Source organism: Gouania willdenowi, chromosome 15, assembly GCF_900634775.1.
Source record: "Gouania willdenowi chromosome 15, fGouWil2.1, whole genome shotgun sequence".
Lineage (NCBI taxonomy): Eukaryota > Metazoa > Chordata > Actinopteri > Blenniiformes > Gobiesocidae > Gouania > Gouania willdenowi.
This window is the reverse complement of record NC_041058.1, coordinates 29,129,293-29,150,550: the sequence shown is the minus strand read 5'-3', so window position 1 is coordinate 29,150,550 and position 21,258 is coordinate 29,129,293. Positions and strand designations below refer to the sequence as shown.

Genomic DNA, 21,258 nt, shown 5'->3' with positions numbered 1-21,258 from the left:
TTAGTAATTCAGAGTGGTATGGAAATACATCATCCATGCACATTGTGATTACACCTTACCACTGAAAGATGTAATTCACTCTTATGTGATCAGATGTGTGGTTTTGTTTACGAGCTTTGGAAGGAGAAGCTACAGACTGAAGGAAGTGGTTAAAACTATGGTTACTTAGATATTTAACCAGGAATGAGGTTTTAAATAGTGCTAGAAGTATTATCAGTAGTGGTTTGAAAGGTGTTAAAGGTGATGATGAATGTGGATGGGGTGGGGGGGAGGTGGGGGGTTAAGAATTCTGACATCATGTTGCCCTCTTTTGGCCAGTATTTGCTACTGCAGTCTACTGTCCTCTCACTGCTGCTGCATCTCCCACTGAAGAACAGTGACAAGTCACTGAAGTGAAGGAGAACAAGCAACTGCATTACTTGTAAACATTTATTTTCTGTTTATGTACATCAAGATCTCATCTTTGCTTAATTTACTCCCAGTAGAAGTAAATTATGATGTCGTCAGGATGGCAAAAAAAACAGTTACAAACAGTAAAAAAAAAAAATAAATGTGTATCAAACCATCCTGAAAAGCACACGGTACACATCACCATTTGGATTCTCCATATTTTACAGTCTGACTGTGAATCACCACCGGCGTGTGTTTTGATGTTGTCTTTAAACTATTTTCTGGGATGAGCTCATTCTCTGCCACATTTCAACACACAGTGTCTTCTCCCACCTGTTTTTTTTGGGACTAATTTGCTGAACTAAAAAAAAAAATGAATTCATATAATTTGTTAAGGAGAGACCTATCACAGAAGGCAGCGTAAAAACAGAAAATGAAGATATTATACATCCGGTACTAGAGTGAGTGTAAATGAAAAGACGTGTTTTACAAGCTTTATGCATTGCAAGTAATTTAGATATTACCCAGCACATATATAGGACAGCAATAAAGAGTTTTATAGTGATCAAATTGCATACACAGGAAGGCAAAAATTAATGTGTGAACAAAGAAATTGTTGCTTGTCATCGAGCATGAAGATTTAAAAGAATAGCACTCACTTATAACCTGGAGACCCTGGTGTCAGAGGTGGTTGGGTGAGAAAACCCTTATGAGTAGAAAAACAACAGCCTAATCACTGTTAGAGCACAATGTAAATGACTGCTGAATGTGATCCACACACACACACACACACACACACAGAGAAGTGTGCTGTGACACGCCTGTTGTCAGGCAGAGCTGTAAGTCCCGTTCCCCGAGCAGAATCAATATATACCCTTGCAGCATATCATTAAACACAAGTATTATAATTACTTGTGCTATTAATTTTGCCTTAATACCAGGGATAATATGCAAACTAATTCAGTCCAGATGAGGGAAGAGAAAATAGGAGAATCACAAATGCATCTTTTATTAAAATCAATGTTGAAATGGTTTTTCCAATAATGCCAAATCGCTGCCCCCTCAGTTTTTTCTCATGCATATCAACCAATCATTTTTTGCATTCATCTGGAAAAAAATATATAAATATTCCCGTCATATTTCACATGTACGAGGCAAAACAATATGGATTTGTGTTGCCTTGCAAACAATTTTAATAAAAAGCTATTGATTGAGGATCGAGCAGATAGCCTGTGGGCGCCATGCACTGGACCCCAGTGGGTCCAGATCATTATTGTCCTCAACTGTTTCAGTGCTGCAAATTTGTTCAATAAGGCTCCGGCACGCAGGCTTCAGGCTTTAAATCTGATACAGATACTGTTTGTGGCTCCCGCAGGTTCAGTTACTTCAGGATGAAAGCACGTGTTGCTTTGTATTCTTCATAACCTCCACAAGAACAATGCAAATGATTGATACATTCAAACATATGTTATTTAGTCTTAACACTTGGGGATGAACGCCACCCGAAGCCGATGCAGGTCTTCTCAGAGGACTTTGCATAGTAATAAAAGATAACGCCACAATCCACACACACAGATACACACAAGTGCATCATAAAACGTGTCATCAGCAGACAACCTCCTGACAGAGGAGGGGGTAGAAACTAGAAAAGTGCCAAACACATCATCACATCCTCAGCTTTGTGTCAAATCTGACTGAAAATCCTGCTGCCGCACATATCTGCATCTTGGAACAGAAGCACACTCACATATACTTTGTTGAGCAGGTATCAAAGCTTTGGAGCAGGGACAATAATCAGGTACTTTCCTTATGCTTATAATTTCAATTGCTCCCTGCAAAGCTGGTAATGATATTCAAAAATCCTTTTTTCATTCCCGTCTGCCCATTTAAAATGTAAAAGCCTAGAGTTTATGGGCTTATTTATCCCCTTGTCACTTTGTGAAATCTCTATTCTGCCCAACATGTCTTTTAAATGCAAGTCTCAGTGGAAGAGGTGGTAATAAAGAATTTTTGGGGTGGGGTGGTGTGTGTGTGTGTGTGTGGGGGGGGGGGGGGGGGGGGATAAATTTAGAATGTATAATTATAATAGCCTGCACTACTGAGACTGACTTCAGTAATAAAAGAATTGATCCTTCACTGAAGCTTTATTTCAGACCTGCTTGGGTAAAAAAAAGGGACGGTCCATTCCAACGCTGCATAGACCAGATGGAGAATCACAGCATGCTATTACACCCCTCACACACACACACACACACACACACACACACACACACACACACACACACACACACACACACACACACACACACACACACACACACACACACACACAAATAAATCACATTGTATTTCAAACCAGCAATAGGTTCAGTCACACAATTACCAAGGGATTCATGCATTACAAAGGAGCATGTCCAATAATACAGCATATGGAACAACATATTTAATTGGCACTACTTAAGCTTTGCCGAGTACAAAAGAGGGTGAGAAAAAAAAAAAGCAATAATCTGTGAGCAAAAATAGAAAGTTAAATTATAGATTTTGGAAGACAATTTCAGGGGATTTTATTTTATTTATTTATTTTTATTAAGCATATCTGAGATAGTGATTAATTTGAACTATCAAAGACAGAACTGTCTGAATGCAATTCACTGGTTCTGCCTTTCCTTTAAATCTTTTGTTTCCAAAACAGGATGTGTGTATATTTTTCTCCTATTAGTCAGCGGACACATCAGATCCCAGCAGCAGCGTCTTTGCACACAGCCGTGGGTAACATGAGCGCCTCCAGTAATCAAGCATCAGGGCTGGCTATATAACGAGCACACTTCACAGTATGCCTAACAACCACACTTCACACACTAATCAGCTCGAGTGGACTTGCATTGCATCTGCGTTCTTCTCCGTTTAAGATGTTCATCTGGCTCGGGTCAGAAGATGATCCAAATGGTTTTTATGTTTCTGATTTGTTCAAAGTGTCAGGAAAGGATGAGTTCAGTGAGTGTTGAATAGAAACACACACACACACATACACACACACACACACACAAACACACACACACATACACACCACACACACACATACACACACACGCACACACACACATACACACCACACTCACACTCGCACACGCACACACACACACACATACACACCACACTCACACACGCACACATACACATATACACGCACGCACACACACACACACACAAAAACGTACACACACACACCACACACACAGACATACACATGCACACACATACACATTACACATACACACACACCACACACACATACACACCACACTCACACACGCACACATACACATACACACATACACACATGCACACACACACACACACAAAAACGTACGCACACACCACACACACAGACATACACATGCACACACATACACATTACACATACACACACACCACACACACATACACACCACACTCACACACGCACACACACACACACATACACACCACACTCACACACGCACACATACACAAACACATACACACACACACACACACACACACACACACACACACACACACACACACACACACACACACACACACACCTGTGAACTCAATGATTGAATCGGCCTCTGCAGAAACTACTTCACACCATAAAAAAGGACGTGTCTCCTGTTTGTTCTATGTGATGTTTGAGCCACTTCTACCAAATTCATTTTTGTGTTTTTAGTTTTTGACATGACAATGAGTCAGAGCAAGAGGTCCATTGATGTTTTTTTGTTCAAAAGGATGTAACACACAAATCAGTTCATATCTTCATGTTTAGGGTTAGACAGACAAATAATAAAATAAAATAAAGGAAAATAACTATCATTTGACTGTCAGATGAGAAAAGTATAATGCAAAGCATAAAAGAATAATAAACAACAAATTTGGCAATATTGCTTAATATGTATTTATTTCATTTTGTACAATTGAATGTGTTGGGGGTTTTAAGCATTATTAATACCTATTTTTTCCTTCATAATCAAAAGGTTTTATTAATTTGTTATATGTTATTTTAAGTCACATGTTTATATTTGGTATTCAGCTCACTGTTTTAGAACAATACTTTAAAGTGTGCTAGCTGTATTTTAAAGACACATTTGACTAAATGTAACACATTTTGTTACTGTACAATGACTCAACAGAATTATAACTAAACACACACTAGATAAGGTCCACAATTTATATGTAATGATTTTCCAAGATGGTTAACAATGATTACAGGGTTAAAACACATATACTGTGTAATGTTCAAGTTATTTGGATTTTTGTTCTTACTACCATTTGAAAAAAATTTCTGCCTTGAGTGGTCCAATACACAAAAAGAATATAGAAAATATTATAGTAGTTTAGTCTTTGTTTTTTTGCCTTCTATACAGTTCAATATGGTTGTATAGTAAAAAAGTATGCATATATATACACTGCCACTTGTAATCCCATCAACTCATGCCAGACAGCATTCTGGATAAATGTCTGTCTTTTAGGCCTGTAATCCACAGACTGACTTCATACACCGTGCAGTGCTACCACTTATCTGAAAAAACACACACAGAAACACCTAGAAATGCAAACACTCCTAAATGTACTTATGGAGCAAAAAAAATCAGCCCAATTTATACTGTGGTCACAATGGATCCTATTAAAAAAAATGGTACAGGGCTATGGTAAACATGAGTTTAGGTTTGCAATAAATGTGCTTTACAAATGAACTGTTGAAATTAATTTGTTTGTTAGGTTTTTTTTATATAGTTTTTTAAACTTTAATAGCATATGTTCATCTCATTGTATTGAAACCAGCATTCTTAAAAAGAGTAAAATATGTTATAAAATAATAGTATAAGAATCTTTTAAAAATCAGTGACTGAAGGAGTATCAAAATAAAGAAAACGGCATTAAAACAATGCTTAAATGTCTAATAATCAAAATTTGAGAAGCAAAGATTCCATTATCATTCAAGAAAGAAAAAAAAAGGAAGAAGAAAGACTTAAAACAATGTCGGACATGGCACTCTGCTCATGTCTCGCTTCAAAGAGTGAGGAGAATAGGAGCAGGAGAGAGAGAGAGAGAGAGAGGGGGGGGGTGCTAAGGGTGCAGGACCCACACGGTGTAGTTCCAGCCAATTGCGTTCCAGAGAAGTGACCATGGCCAGCGATAAACAAAGCACCATAGATCATTCCGCTCCCAGACGGAGGCAGCAGCAGGCTGAGCGGTCAGAGTGAAGAGACGGAAGACCACAGGAGCGCTCACCACCCATTTGTCCCTCTGCTATCTTCTAATGCTACAAGACGCCCTTTTGCAACAGGAATGTCATCTTTTTAAAAGCTGGCAGGGCAGAATGCCTTGCTAATTTTCCTCTCCGTGGTAGAGAAAGACTGAGAGGAAGAGAAGTGGTGCTGCCTTCATCTGCTTCTCTGCACCGATCCATCATATTTAACCAAAAAATCCCTCAAATATAAAATATTCCAATTTCCCAAAGAGGAAAAAAAGGTTCCCAACACTTACCCACTTCCAGGCGCACGACTGAGTGTTGGTATAAGCCCAGTGTGCCCCCCAACAGAAACCTCAGATATTCCTCCAAAACAGATGTGCAAAGGAAGAGCGGTGAGGTTCTCCTTCTTTTGTTTATCAGCCGTGCTCGGCTAGGTTTCTCTATTTGCATCAGCCTGCTCCTTTACAGCTTTGAAGCAGGTGGATGACAAAAACATCAATCTCTCTAAGCATATTGTGTGGCACAGGCGTTCTGACACACTCCCCTCACCAGCTCCATACAGTATAATCACACATTCCCATTCTCCGCTTCACGGAAGAGTATGGGCATAAGGGAACGTGAAGGATGGGTGTGCATTGTTAGAGAGTCCTGTGGTGAATCACTTTGATTGGATTAGAATAAGAATGCTACTAAATCTCCAAAGTACCATTTGCCACGTTTTGGGTCAATTAAATGCACATGAGATAAAAAAAAGAAGCTGTTGATAGATTTAAAAAAAAAAAAGCAAAAAAAAAAGCAAAGCCATGAAGTGACTGTTCAGCATTAACAGCACCTTTACAAAGTCATCAAATCACAGTTTTAAGAAACCTAAATAATCTCATGTCTGATGAGAATTATTATTTTGTCTTCATTAACCTCAAGATTAAAATTTTTCTCACAGTACAAGTGAGGTTGCATTAATACAAACTTTTCAGTGACTTTTTTTATCCACAGAATTGGAAAAACTAAAACTTTTCACACATGATTCTTTACACTGAGAGTAAGGATCTACATCAGCTTTGTTTTCCTAAAATCAACCAAACAGACATGGCTTTTTCGAACCAAACTCAAACTTTTTGAATCTCATCAACCTTATACAAGTGGGGTGAGATGATGCACTTCACGATACAATACAAAACACAATATTGCTAGTTTTTGCCGATGATGTGGTCCTGTTGGCTCCATCTGGCTGTGACCCTCAGATCCTGCCCCAAGTGGAGGAGTTCACAAGTGAAGGAAAGATGGCGTGGGAGATTGACAAGTAAATTGGTGCAGCGTCTGGTCGTGGTGTAAAAAGAGCTGAGCCAAAAGGCAAAGCTCTCGATTTACTAGTTGTAATAGCCAAGTCCACTACTTGGTACCTTGATGGGTTATTAAAGGGCTGAGGTGCTGAGGTGCCCACCATGTACACCTTTCACTGTCACTTGAGATAAGTGACGTACAACTTCTTGATGTATACTTTTTTCTTTTTATTTTATACTTAGTTGAGTCCAATGTGTCAATTAGTGCAATCAGTTCACCAATAAACCTCCACACTTCACACGGTATACAATCAAACAGTGTTTGTGGTGTTCCAGTGTTGCAGTGTTGCGGTCAGAAACCATTTGAGCTCCACCCCGTCAAGCAACCCGGAAATAGCATTGCGCAATTAGGACCCACGATTGGATACACTCATAAAATGGTAATTACACCGGTCGATCTTTGTTCTATACCCTCACTTATGGTCATGAGCTTTGGGTCATGACCAAAAGAACAGGATTGCGGGTACAAGCGGCCAAAATGAATTTCCTCTGTAGGGTAGCTGGGCTCACCCTTAGAGATAGGGTGAGAAGCTCAGTTATCCGGGAGGGGCTCTAAGTAGGGCTGCTGCTACCCCACATTGAGAAGAGCCAGATGAGGTGGCTTGGGATGCTTCCCGCACGCTTCCCTGGTGAGATGTTTAGATCAAGTCCCACCGGAAGGAGAGCCCGAGGAATACTCAGGACACGCTGGAGAGACTATGTCTCCCGGCTGACCTGGGAACATTTTGGGATCCCCGAGAAGAGCTAACAATGTGGCCTGGGAAGAGGGAAGTCTGGGTTTCCTTTCTTAGGATGCTGCCCTCACAACCCTAATAGGACAACTTGAAAAAGATAGATGGCAGCAGAATTCCAATTGGGCCCATTGGAGGCAAAACACGCATTTTTTGGAAACAGTGAAAAAAAAACTACTAAAGATGTAACTGGGAGTAGTCCGGAGTTCCCCAGATTCAACATCAAAATCTGAGTCATAAATGAAGCCATGCTTCCCTCATTTCCATATTTAGTGGAATGTGAAGTAATTGCGTGACAGAAACAGGCAGCCGAAGTACAGACCCTTCTATGACATCACAATACAGAAAAAGCTAAAGCTGATTCCACAGGCTGACGGCAGCACAGCGCAAAAAATTGTTGGCTTTATTAATTTGTTTTCTTTTATACTACAAACATTTGACGATACATGTGATATATCAAAATGATCATTGGTAAGTAATACATTTTTAATTGGTGGGCCTATCATTTGATATCAGCGGTGGTTTCTAACGGTATTGTGCAAGTTACAAATTTTAAAAATGTACAGATCTTGCTTGCCAAAAGTCAAGCGTAAAGAGACAGCCAATAGAGTGGCCCTGTTTGATTACAAACGTATACGTATGTAAATACAGACACACGGAACGGATTACGCACAAACAACCTTTTTTTTTTTTTCAAATCGTAATTTTACACATGGATTGAAAAACACACATATGGATCAAAGTACAGATACATGGATTGTATTCATGGATGTGTTTGCTGAACTGCTGTCAGTTGTATGCACTAAATACAACTTTTTAATAATAACAGGTGACTTAAATATTCATGTAGACAATAACATGGACAATACTGCCAAAGAACTGTATGCTTTAATGGATACTTTTGGTCTTACGCAACATGTGACTGGTCTGACACACACTCAAGGTCACACTTTGGATCTGGTTATCTCTAAAGGTGTTGATATCTCTGCTGTTGATGTAAGAGACTTAGCTCTATCTGATAATTTCTGTGTCTTTTTTGACCTAGAGACTGTAACATCTGTCCCCCCTACTTCTGTGTGTTTAAAGAAAAGGTACATAAATGACAACACAATTGCACAGTTTATGGAAGCCATAGCAATGACACCAACATTGAGTGCTGAGACAGTTGATGATCTTCTGGATGAGTTTAATACAAAAGTCTGTAATGTCATAGATGTGGTGGCTCCAATCAAAATTAAGAGAAAACTAAACACACAGAAAACACCTTGGAGGAGGACTGAGATAATGCAGAATTTGAAATCTGACTGTAGAAGAGCTGAGCGTAAATGGAGATCAACAAAACTCCAAATTCATCTAGAACTATACAAAATTCAATGATGGCTTGTTCAAAGCAAGGCAGCAATAATTTTCTGAAATTATTGCCAAAAATGTCAACAACTCTCGCACGTTGTTTTCTGTAATTGAAAAGCTCACAACCCCCCCAGATCAGATAGCCCCTGAATTACTGTCAGCTGGAAATGCAATGAATTTGCTGTATATTTCAATGAAAAAATACAATCAATAAGGTCAAACATCAGAACAAACCAGCAAAATCACAAAAAGCTTGAACAGCTTCAACCACTGAGGGAGGAGTCAACTACAATGTTAGAGTTTAATACAGTGAACCCAAAAACAATAGAGGAGACTGTTCAGCAGCTGAATCCATCAAAGTGTTGCCTTGACACAATACCCTCAAACTTGTTTAAAACTGTTGTAAAGTCACTTGTTACTGATTTGTGTCAGATAATTAACTGCTCATTCCAATCAGGCACCGTACCAAAATCCCTTAAAGGAGCTGCTGTGAAACCTCTGTTAAAAAAGAGAACACTGGATGCCTCTATACTGGCTAACTATAGACCAATCAGAACCTTCCATTCATAGCCAAGATCATTGAGAAGGTGGTCTTCAACCAACTGAGTCAATTCTTAACATTCAACAAAATATTTGATAAATTTCAGTCAGGTTTTTGTTCTCATCACAGCACTGAAACTGCTCTTATCAAAGTGATCAATGACATAAGGTTGAACACTGATTCAGGAAAAGTATCTGTTCTCATTCTATTGGATCTAAGTGCTGCATTTGACACTGTAGATCATACAATTTTGTTGCACAGATTGCAAACGTGGGTTGGACTAAATGGAAAAGTAATACAATGGTTTAAGTGATACTTGGAGGAGCGAAGCTATTTTGTAAGCATTGGAAACTTTGAATCTGACAGATTACCAATGTCCTGTGGGGTTCCTCAGGGCTCTGTTCTTGGACCCCTTCTGTTTACCCTTTATATGCTTCCTTTGGGACAAATTTTACAGAACTGTAAGGTTGATTATCAGAGCTACGCAGATGACACACAACTATATCTATCACTGAACCCAGATGACTATGGTCCCATTGAGGTGTTGTGTGACTGTTTAGAAAAAGTAAACTGCTGGATGAGTGAAAACTTCCTTCAACTAAACCATGACAAGATGGAGGTGATTGTCTTTGGTAACAAGGAAAAGACGACTGCTATCAGCAATTATCTTGAGTCTCGATCTTTAAAAGCTAAAGACCAAGTCAAAAACCTTAGTGTTCTGATTGACTTAGATCTTACATTCAGCAGTCAGATCAAATCTATCACAAAAACAGCTTCTACCACCTAAAGAACATCTCCAGAGTGAAAGGTTTAATGGCTCAGAAAGATCAGGAGAAACTGGTCCATGCTTTTATCTCCAGCAGACTGGACTATTGTAATGGTCTTCTGACAGGAATCCCCCAAAAGAGCATCAAACATCTACAGCTGGTTCAAAAGTAGGGATGTAACGATTCACTCAACTCCCGATACGATTCGATTCACGATACTGGGTTCACGATACGATTCTCTCACGATTTTTTCATTTACAAAATGGGACTGTAGACAAATTTTAGAAAACACTGTATTATTTTCCTTTTATTTTTCATTGTCAAAAGAATTCCTTGATAAACTATTCAAAACAATGCAATTTAACTAAAAATAAATCTTGAATTAAATAAATAAAGGAATAATACAGAATTTAACTATTAATTTAAATTCTGGTTCTATAATAAACAATGCAAAACTGCATAATAGTTCTTTTTCTTTTAAAAGTGCAACTGAAAATGTATTTTGTGCCTTAACAATTAGACTTTAAAAGAAAAAAAAAACCGTCATTGCACTGATTTACGTCATATTTGTTTGGACCAGCAGAGGGCGCTGGTAACACAGTGGTCGGTTGGCATGCAGATATTCTAGCAGTGAAGAAGAGAAGCTACGCTAGCAGACAGAGCTAAGAGAAAAACGTGACTTTTACAGATTTTCAAGTAACATTACAGATATTCTTTCGGTGCTTAAGGGGTAATGAATCATTTATTAACATATTAAAGAGTGGAAGGCAGCCAGAAAGAAAGTATTAGCAGACTCCGCCCGCCGCCAACACTTCCGGATAGCGCCCTCTGTTGGTTAAAAAAAGTACTGCGATTCATTTGTCAGAAAATCGATATCAACCGTGATACCTATGAATCGATTTTTAACTGCCTTACGATTAATCGTTACATCCCTATTCAGAACGCTGCAGCTCGGGTCTTAACCAGAACAAAGAGGTCAGAGCACATTACTCCAGTTTTAAAGTCTTTACACTGGCTCCCAGTCAGCCTCAGAATAGACTTTAAAGTTCTGCTGCTGGTGTATAAATCTGTGAATGGGTTTGGTCCAGAATACATCAGTGACATGTTTGTCAGGTATGAACCCAACAGGTCTCTCAGATCTATGGACACAGGTCAGATAGTGGAGCCCAGAGCTCACAGTAAACATGGTGATGCTGCGTTTAGTTGTTATGCTGCAAAGAAGTGGAACAAACTGCCAGCAGAACTGAAGTCAGAATCTAATGTGAACATTTTGAAATCAAAATTAAAGGCACTTTTTTTCTCTACTGCATATGATTGAGAGAGAGATTTTTGGTCATGTTGTTGATGTCATGTGTTTGTTGATGATTTTACTGATGATTTTAATTGATTTTACTGATGATTTTAATTGATTTTACAGATGATTTTAAATGTTCTTATTGATTTTAAACAATTGAATGTTTTATCATGTAAAGCACATTGAATGTTTTATCATGTAAAGCACATTGAGTTGCCTTGAGTATGAAATGCGCTATACAAATAAATTTGCCTTGCCTTGTCTTGCCTTGTGTTGTGTAGTGCACAGAGATGGTTTTATAGATTGTTCAATATACAGATAAATTAAAATACGGACAGACAGATTGTATTACACAGACACAGTTTCTTTACAACAATGGATCATACCACCTTAGTTATTGTGGTGGTGGCGTAACGGTTAAGGAAGCAGGCTTGTAATCGAAGGTCACCGGTTGCTCAAAACTGGGATGTTGAGCATGTTCTTTAACTCCTAACTGCTCGTATTGTACCGTACTGTAATATTGTATCGAGGTATTTGTACAAACAGCACACTGTAAACCACTGCTAATACTGCAACAGAAAAAGAACATCAGTTCAAGTTGTTAAAACAGCAGGTTATGGCTGGGCTAAAAATCTATTTAATTGATTAATCGAATTTGTAGATAAAAGCAATTTTCTAAATCTCCACAGTACCATTTGTACCAAAGTTGATAACTCAGTCAACTCTGCCTTTTTCCACTGCTTTGAGTCACAAAATAAACACAGAGCTCTAAATCCGTGTATTATTCATTCATTCGTTTTTCATTATGTAACAAAATCATGAAAAACTAAAAAAAAACACTCATTATTTGATATTTGTTTCCAAAACCAAAATGAAAAAACAGAAAACGCCTTGTTTTTCAAATTCAAGCTCTTTTGCTTCGGTACAGAAAATGGAAAACTGAAAATGAACACCTTTAATTGTTTTCTCCATTACCGATTTGCCTGTATTTACATGCACCCCGGAACTCTTCTTCTCTTCTTCATGCCACAAAACAGCAGAGTTGGAACTGTCGCCCCTGCGCCTGCAGTCGAAGATTTTTTGGGGTCATGGATTTTGTTTATCAAATTTCGGTAAACAAAAGAGGTTTACGTCGACTTTTTCACATCAAACGGTAAAATAGTCCCATTTTTAAAGGTTAATAAAACAAATATGCTGCAAAATAATGCGTTTTGTTTGGCAGCGATTTTAAGGACATTTCAAAGGTTTTAGGGTACATTTGTAAAAACAGTGGAGGATCCCTTTAAGAAAATAACCCGTCAAGACCCCTACTATTATCTATGATCTTTTGATAGAACTTGAAATTAAAATTCACTACAGGTACCGTTTAAAACAGTAACAGTGCTTGTGCTTCCGTCCCCTGGTGGTATCTCTACGTACAAATATATAACTTGCATCGTATGTGACTATTATGTGGCAGTAGTCTTGCAAAAGTTACAAGTAAGAACACATCCAATCCAGAGGCGCCATTTATGGAACACAATACACATTTGCCAATACCTTCGCTCCGATAATGGCCCACAGTGTTTACCCAAAAATCTTAAATGTGTAAAGTGATCCGTTTGTTGGCACAAGTAATCAGTATTGTATTGCATCACATATTTATAAAATATGCTGTCTATTTTTTCTACAATTCTAAAATTTAATTAAAGGGACGCTTATGTCCTAATTGACATACAACACAGTTGGGTCTTTTTCTGCACTGCAGTAAACTTTCCCCTTTCAGATTGTGATTCATGAATTCAGAAGATTCCTACAGGAAAAATACCATCTATTTATTTTTTATATTTTTGTTTTTGTTGCAAAAACCTAAACTTATGCTCTGGTGATTATTCTCTGCACTGAAAATCTTAAAAATGTGATAATCCATATATTAAATTGTTGTGAATCCAAGCACTTGTTGCACGATTGTAATAGATTTCAAGGTAATTTTTGATTTTCTTGCAAATTGACCTGTTCATGCAAAGTTATGGAAAACAACAATTGTTTGATAAAGCTGCCACAAAATTAGATGTTTTAACCTGATGCTGAAAAGTAGTGCTAACATGGTAATTAATAATTACGATAATATATAAACATCCTTAAACAGAAAAAGAGGAATGTTAAAAAAAAAAAAATTCTAAAAAAAAAGATACCACGTGAAACTTAATGTTCATGCTGACGTGGATCACTATTAAGCAGCGTGATGTATGTTTTATCACCTTAAAAATGGCCAAAATAAACTATGTGGAAATAAAAATTAAAATAAATAAATACATGCATTGACCAGGACATACTTGTAAAATAGATAAATAATAATAATAATAATAATAATAATAATAATAATAATAATAATAATAATAATAATAATAATAATAATAATAAATAATCATACAGCATATTGCTTTTATGTAATCCTTTCAGGAAAATTTTCAGTTTAAAGTAAACGAACACATTTATCCCTGAAATGCGAGTTCCTCAATTCCGATTATTTTCTTTAGTCAGTGAATGCAGCTGCGTGACGTTTAGTGTTTGGTGTTCATGGCGGGACGGAGACGGACTTTTGCTCTCCGATTGTAGTTTTCTTTGTCATGTTTAGCGTCAACCTATGCCTTAGTTCACGCTGTATACACCCGTGTCATACGACAGACTTTTCGGGGGGATTGTACCAAGCCTGTAAGAACGTAAACACAGAGCTTCCGCTACCCATTGATCTTCATATGCTAGGAGGCTGTCTGTGTTTCAGTCAGAATAAAGGTCATGGAGGACTTTTTGGTTGAGGACAACCCGCTGCTTCTGCCTGTCAACAAGCACAAAAGTGCCTATGATGGATTCATCTCTGTGCAGGTAAACTATTGTGGTTAGCTGTGAATGTGTGGCGTTGCTGCTAACAAACTACTTAGAAAAAGCTAATAAAACAAGAAAAAACTCAATGTAAATGCACCTTCTATTATGGTTAACTATTATGTCATTGCACGAATTTAATCTTCAAAAGTTGCTTCAGTAATCGGCCAGTGAAAGAAGCATACATGTTTACATTTATACATCTATGATCTACCATGATGATCTCATCAGGGCTTATATTAAACGCCTACTATTTCAAGCCTACGTGAGAAAAAAAAAAAAAAAGTTAAACAAATCCTAATATTTTTTTAAAGATTATGGCAAAGCACCAGCACATTCCTAATAGACGTGTTTGCTTATACATCGTGTAAGCTCAATGATTAGTTAGTGATGCACGGATCGGATGTGTGTTTAAATTACAAATGTTGTGCATCACCAATTAGGGAGGGACTGCTTTGTAAGTGTGTCCCATAAAGGGGTCACTCAAGTGAGGAATTTGAAAAAAATTCATATATTTTTCATATTTAGTATTATGAAACAAAATATTGTTACATCTTGGTGAGGGGGAAGGGGACACGGGAGAGGGAGTGAGGGTGGAACAGTGGAAGCAGTCAATTATTTTGGTTGTGCTTAAAATGTAATGCAATGCTACTGTTGTGCATATTGCATTGGTGGGTTTAATCCGTATAATTAATTCATGTTAGTAGAGCTGGGCAATAAAAATTAATTTCTCAATATTTTTTCTCCAAATGACGATATACGATATAAATCTCAATAGTTTTAATTAAATTAAAGTCTGACCAGAAAGACAATTCTGGGTTTATAATATATATATATATATATATATATATATATATATATATATATATATATATATATATATATATATATATATATATACACACACACAAAATTACTGCAGAAACACAAATTAACAAAGAAATGCACAAAAGAACAACACAACTACTTAATAGGACAACAACATACACAAAAAGAGAAACAAATGCACAATGGGACAACAAAAATATATGAAAGAACACAAAAAAATGTACAAACAAATGGAGAAATACACAAAAGAACAACAAAAAAAAATACACAAAAGAACAACAAAAAATACACAAAAGAACAACAAAAAATACACAAAAGGACACAAAAAGAAAACAGAAATAGATAAAGACTAAAAATAAACAAAAGAACAACATACATACCAAAAAAAAATCACAAAATGACTCAGAAAGACATCCAAAATTACTGAAAAATACACAAAGGAACAAAAACAAAAAAAGAGGAAGAAAAAATACACAATGGGACATTTACAAACAACTGCACAATATGTGTCCCTTTTGGCTTCTTCTCCTCTAAGAGACAGCACGTGTGAGTGAGTTCTGTAGTGTGGCTTGTTTAGGGGAAGGCCTGGGTTAGGATGCACTCAGTGATCATCTAACTGTTCTTTTCATGCTCTTCTGAGAAGTAGTGAAAGCAGCAACTCCTAAAACAAATATTTTAATGCAAAATAAGCTATAAAATATATATCTCAGAATTATGGAAACATCATTAAGAAGGACGCTGTTTGACTGTACTTCATGAAAAATATTAATTACTTGTATGATGTGATTTGAACTGTGTGATTGTATAAATCAAAGCATTTAGATACCAGGTCCCCCTAGGAATATTAAAGTATTTTTGATTCTGTGCTTCGTTATTATTTGTTTTTTAATACCCTCTCTTCAGCGGCTCTAAATAAGTCACACAAGTTACCTTAAAGTCCCTGAAAGTCATTTAATGTTTCCACAGTACAAGACCTGGTCATAAAAAAGTGTTGGTGAATGACGACATCATCAGTGTGCACAGTATGATTTCCTAATTACGCATCAAAACTCCCACCATTGCTAAAAGGTCAAACTACTCTGCTAGCAATCATTTAATCATCCAGTAAACATGAAGTAATATCCAGTAAAATCGAGAAAGATCATTCATTCTTCATCTTGGATGATGATGACTATCAGTGTGAGGTAGCCAGGGCAACATGTAACATCTAACAGTTACACGTTTCTTCACTGATTTCCTGACCAATGCAAAGTGATAAGATAATTCTGTCAGTACTGCAGCAGAATAACTGTGGACCTAATATGCATTAATGCAAGATATTGGTGCAAAGAAAAAAAAAAGTTACATTTTAGGCTTAAAGCAGTTCCACATCTCAATGGCTTGAATGAGTAAAAATAATAATTGGAAATTCACTATCGGGGAATCCTTGGTATGACTATCTAGAAAAGGCTTGAACCCACAACCTTTATCCTGTGAGGAAGCAAACGTACACACTTTGCACCTCAAATGGCCTAAAAGAGCAAAATTGCCATGCAGTTTTTTTATTAGTTTTTTTTTTTAAAGAAACAAATGACAAGTAATCATAACTCTTAGCTGTTGTATTGTGCTGATTTGTTAAAATATATTTTAATCATTGATGCCTTAATTATCTAGTTCTTACTAAATGTTTGTGTAAGGCTGGGCGATATTGCCTAAAAATAACATTTTTTCACAAAAAAATTAGATTTTTCCCGAAGTGAAACTCATCAGAGTGTCTGTTTATTCTCCGTTCATAATCTCACTAATTTAAGCATTAACACTCATCAATTTCTGCATTCTTTCATGCTTTTTCTGCAGCAACACTGTTGTTTTTGCTTTGAATTATTGTTTTTAAGTCTTCTTCTTTTTAAAGAATTATTTGTCAACCGTGACGTAAGTTGCTCTACAGTTTTTCAGTGATTGTGATTGGTCTGACGCTGTAATGTCACGTAACCAGGCTAAAATTACCTCGCTTAACTTAGAGAGTTGATAGCTTGTTTCGTAGTATAGCTTCTCTCTGACTTACAATGTTTGGTTAGGTGAAGCCCGTAGTACAGGCCCTTAAAGTGCAGTGTCTCCCACTCGGCTGGACGCCTCTGTTTAAGATGCTGGAATACGTTAGTTGTGCTTCTGTCTTTTGTTGCAGCGGGCTTTAGACCTTCAACCTTGCAGCTGCACTCACTTGTTGCACATCTGCCACCACCACAAACTAAAACCAATTCCAAACAACTGATGATACTATAGAGGGTTTTCACCGATGTCATTTTCTGGGTAGTAACCCAGATGCACGGCCATGCTGGAGGTAAGCGGTTGTTGATACTACATGTTGGAGGCGCACAGACGTGTGGTCTGCGATGGATAAATCACAGAAAAGCTCCTCAAAATACTTTATAGATGCAAAGGCATACAGGAAGGACTTGGTCCGCAGGAAAGGGCACGATATTTGGAAAAAAAATATGGTTTATTGGTGGTGCAGATCCATCAATGACGACCTGAAGAGTCTTCCGTCTATTTTGTATCCTGATATCGTCAATACCTGGATTTCACTGCAGAAGTTTGGAAGGCTGCGGCTGCAGAGGCTATACTGTATATCGGCAGATAACTCAGTCAGTCCTAATAATTTCACAGTGAACCTGCAGCGTGTAAAATAGTATACGACCACCAGGCAATCCTAGATTTAGGTAAATCAAACAGTTATCGTCTTTAGATGTGACTTCTCTGGACCTCGAACCTCGGATTGCTACGCTGACTACATCCAGGGGCCTAGGAAGCAGCAATCAGGCTAAAAGCTAATCCTCAAAGAATGCTGCTTCCTTCCATCCTGTGTTCTAATGTCCATTATCTGGAGAACAAACTGGACTACCTGAAGCTGGATTTAAATGTAAGACGGGAGATGAGGTCAGCGGTGTTTACATATACACCAATAAAAACTGGTGCAACAATGGTGAGCAAGTCTCATGTCACTGCTCTCCTGATGTAGAACTACTGACTATAAATGGCAGACATTGTTCTTCCCTGATCTGTTATAACTTTTGGCAGTCTATAAAACGCAGCAATTCTCTGTTCTCTGTTTCACTCTCGTTAGCCGTGTTGTTGCTGTGTGTGCATTTGAGAAAAACAACGGGGGGAGCTACGGAAGCCCACAGGGACAAAAAGTACAGTTTACAAAGAGAAGAAAAAAGTCTGATTTTTTATTTTTAAATCATCCACAACAATAAACTTGAATTAATCTAAAAATAAAAAAAATCGGTCTCCCAGGCCTAGTTTGTGTAATTGTTTTGTGTGATAAAGGCCGAACAATTAGAATGTTTATTAATACTAAGACTGATTTTATGTGCGGCCTCTCCCCATCTAAAGGCCGTTTAATCCTACGTTAGATTCATGTTGCTCTACATCAAAGTGTTTAACTTGAATATTTGCTGTTTTGTGCAGGGGAGAGACTTCAGAATAAGGATTGTGCTACCACCAGACCAGCAGCTGAAACAGGCCAAGTACAAACTATTTATCAGTTTTTCTCAATACACACAATGACGATGATCAGGGTTGGGGTCAATTATAATTGTGTAATTGGTAATTAATTACAATTATGGCATAATTTTGATTGTAATTGTAATTTGAAAAATCTGTTGAGGTTAATTATACCTGTCAAGTATCCCGTTTTGGGTATTTGTGTATTTTACCCCTCTTTCCATCGTCTCGTATTAGTATTCTACGGTGGCTGGGAAGTGTCAGGTGAATGCATTTACAGAAACGAACACAAATGCAAACCGGTCACAACACGAATGCAAACCGGCCACAACGGAAGTGTTTCCGACGAACCGGTATTACAGTCAGACGGGTATTATGATATGATAGCCTGATATGAAAAATATAAGAGTATCCTAATCAACTTTCACTTACTTTCATACGTGTTTCGATGTCTTCTTCTTGTTCTTCTCTGTTCTGGTGGGTTAAAAACATCCGCCAGAAACGTGTCCGTCTGTAATACCGGTCTGTCGGAAACACTTCCGTTGTGGCCATTTTGCATTCGTGTTGTGACCTTTTTGCATTTGTGTTCTTTTCTGTAAATGCATTCACCTGACACTTCCCAGCCACCGGGTTTCCGCAACGGAAGTGTTTCCGACAGACCGGTAATACAGACGGACAGGTTTCTGGCGGATGTTTTTAACCCACCAGAACAGAGAAGAACAAGAAGGAGACATCGAAACACGTATGAAACTAAGTGAAAGTTGATTAGGATACTCTTTAATTTTTCATATCAGGCTATCATATCATATTACCCGTCCGACTGTCCGACTGTAATACCTGTCGGTCGGAAACACCTCCGTTGTGGCAGGTTTGCATTCGTGTTGTGACCTGTGTACATTCGTGTTCGTTTCTGTAAATGCATTCACCTGACACTTCCCAGCCACCGTAGTATTCATATTAATAAATAGATAATAATCACCTGTCTTTCCAAACTGAACGCTGTCACTAGCCTCAGGAGAAATACCACCTAAAATGGCCTGAGTGGCATTTCTCGCGAGATTAGTGCAGACAGCGGCAACAAACCTGGAAACAACTCAGAAGAGAGATGATGAAAAAGAAAAAAAAAAACAAAGAACTCATGTAAATACCTTGGAAAATGTGACGGAAAGTTTAATTTCCTAAAGAGCAGCAGGATGGGACACAGTTACACTTTCTGTTAGATTAATAACTGAGATTTTAACGTCTCTCACAGGGGATGGAACAAAGTAAGTCACCATGAAAAATCAGCCAATCACAAGCGCCACAAATATACACTTCTTTAAAAAAATGTTAAAGGATGTAAAGTCTGCAACAAATGTGTCTAATAAGCTATTAGTGAATACCAGAGAACCACATGAGTGAGCATGAGAAATTTAAAGAAAATATACTGTATAATGAAAATGAAATGTTAATGTCTAACTTAAAGACAAGCAACGTGAAATTAAATATGCAATGTGTTGACTTGTACAGTATATGAACTGTAATATTAAATAAACAAATGTGCTGCATATACACATTTATGTTTTCATTTAGGCTGTTTTATGATGTAGGAAGTAGAGCTGAGCGATATATCGAGATTCAAGATACAGTATATATATCAATATCTATATATATATATATATATATCTTGGGGGTGCGCCTTTTTTTTAAAAAAAAAAGCCTGACTGGCTGATACAGATTTTGGCCGATCCCGATTCTTTTCTTTCATAACTGACATCACATACTTTGAATGTTCCAATCTTATTTAATTGTAAAATATTCAACAATACCTGTGAAACAATACAATCGTGTTGTTTAAACTGCACATGAGGCAGTTAACTCAGATATAAGTTTAGAACATTGCTGTCCAAAATGCTAAATGATATCAGTTCCTTTAGTCTTTCATTTTTCACATCTTAAAAACAAAATAAACGTGTCCAACAGGTTACACTGCAGACCTGTTTGGAGCTCTTTGCCTAAAAATAAAGTTCACAGCAGTGTTTTGGTTTTACAAATAAATAAAATCACAGGGTAGATAGATTATAAAATAATAATCTACAGTACAAAACACCTTAAATAACTAATAAAGTGTCCTGAGTTTTAAGTTTCCTTGTAGTGCGAAAATGAAAAATGTTCAAATGCAGCAGCTTTTGTGAATATTTAAAGGTAAAAATATTATTCTAAACATAACTTGCAACAGCTTATAGGACAAAAGCTAAAAGTCAAACATTCTACAGAAATAATAACAATTATTAAAATGTTATATATCAGGGTTATACTGACACAAAAAAGGCTCAGACGCCCACACCAAAAATATTAAAACCTATATTTTCATTGATTAGGAAGCCTAATAAGTTAACCAATAGATAGGAAATAAATTAGATGTTGATATTTGTTTTGAGTGTATTTTAGCTG

At 37.3% G+C, this 21,258-nt stretch overlaps 1 protein-coding gene and 1 long non-coding RNA gene across 5 annotated transcripts in view; one reads left to right on the top strand and one right to left on the bottom strand.

Annotated features, from left to right (window-relative positions):
- Positions 1-6,193, bottom strand: part of LOC114477197 (uncharacterized) — an 87,044-nt gene extending 80,851 nt beyond the window's left edge. Inside the window, exon 1 of the long non-coding RNA XR_003675678.1 lies at positions 5,920-6,193. This is a non-coding gene — a long non-coding RNA (uncharacterized LOC114477197). The remainder of the gene's footprint in view (positions 1-5,919) is intronic.
- Positions 6,194-14,185: 7,992 nt separating this feature from the next.
- Positions 14,186-21,258, top strand: part of fancl (FA complementation group L) — a 48,790-nt gene continuing 41,717 nt past the window's right edge. For all 4 annotated transcript variants that reach the window (XR_003675617.1, XM_028468174.1, XM_028468173.1 and 1 more), the window contains exons 1-2: positions 14,186-14,514; positions 18,790-18,848. Coding sequence is in view for 3 of the 4 variants with exons in the window: in XM_028468174.1 (XP_028323975.1) it covers positions 14,428-14,514; positions 18,790-18,848 (146 nt within the window). In the remaining variant the exon portion in view is untranslated. The remainder of the gene's footprint in view (positions 14,515-18,789; positions 18,849-21,258) is intronic.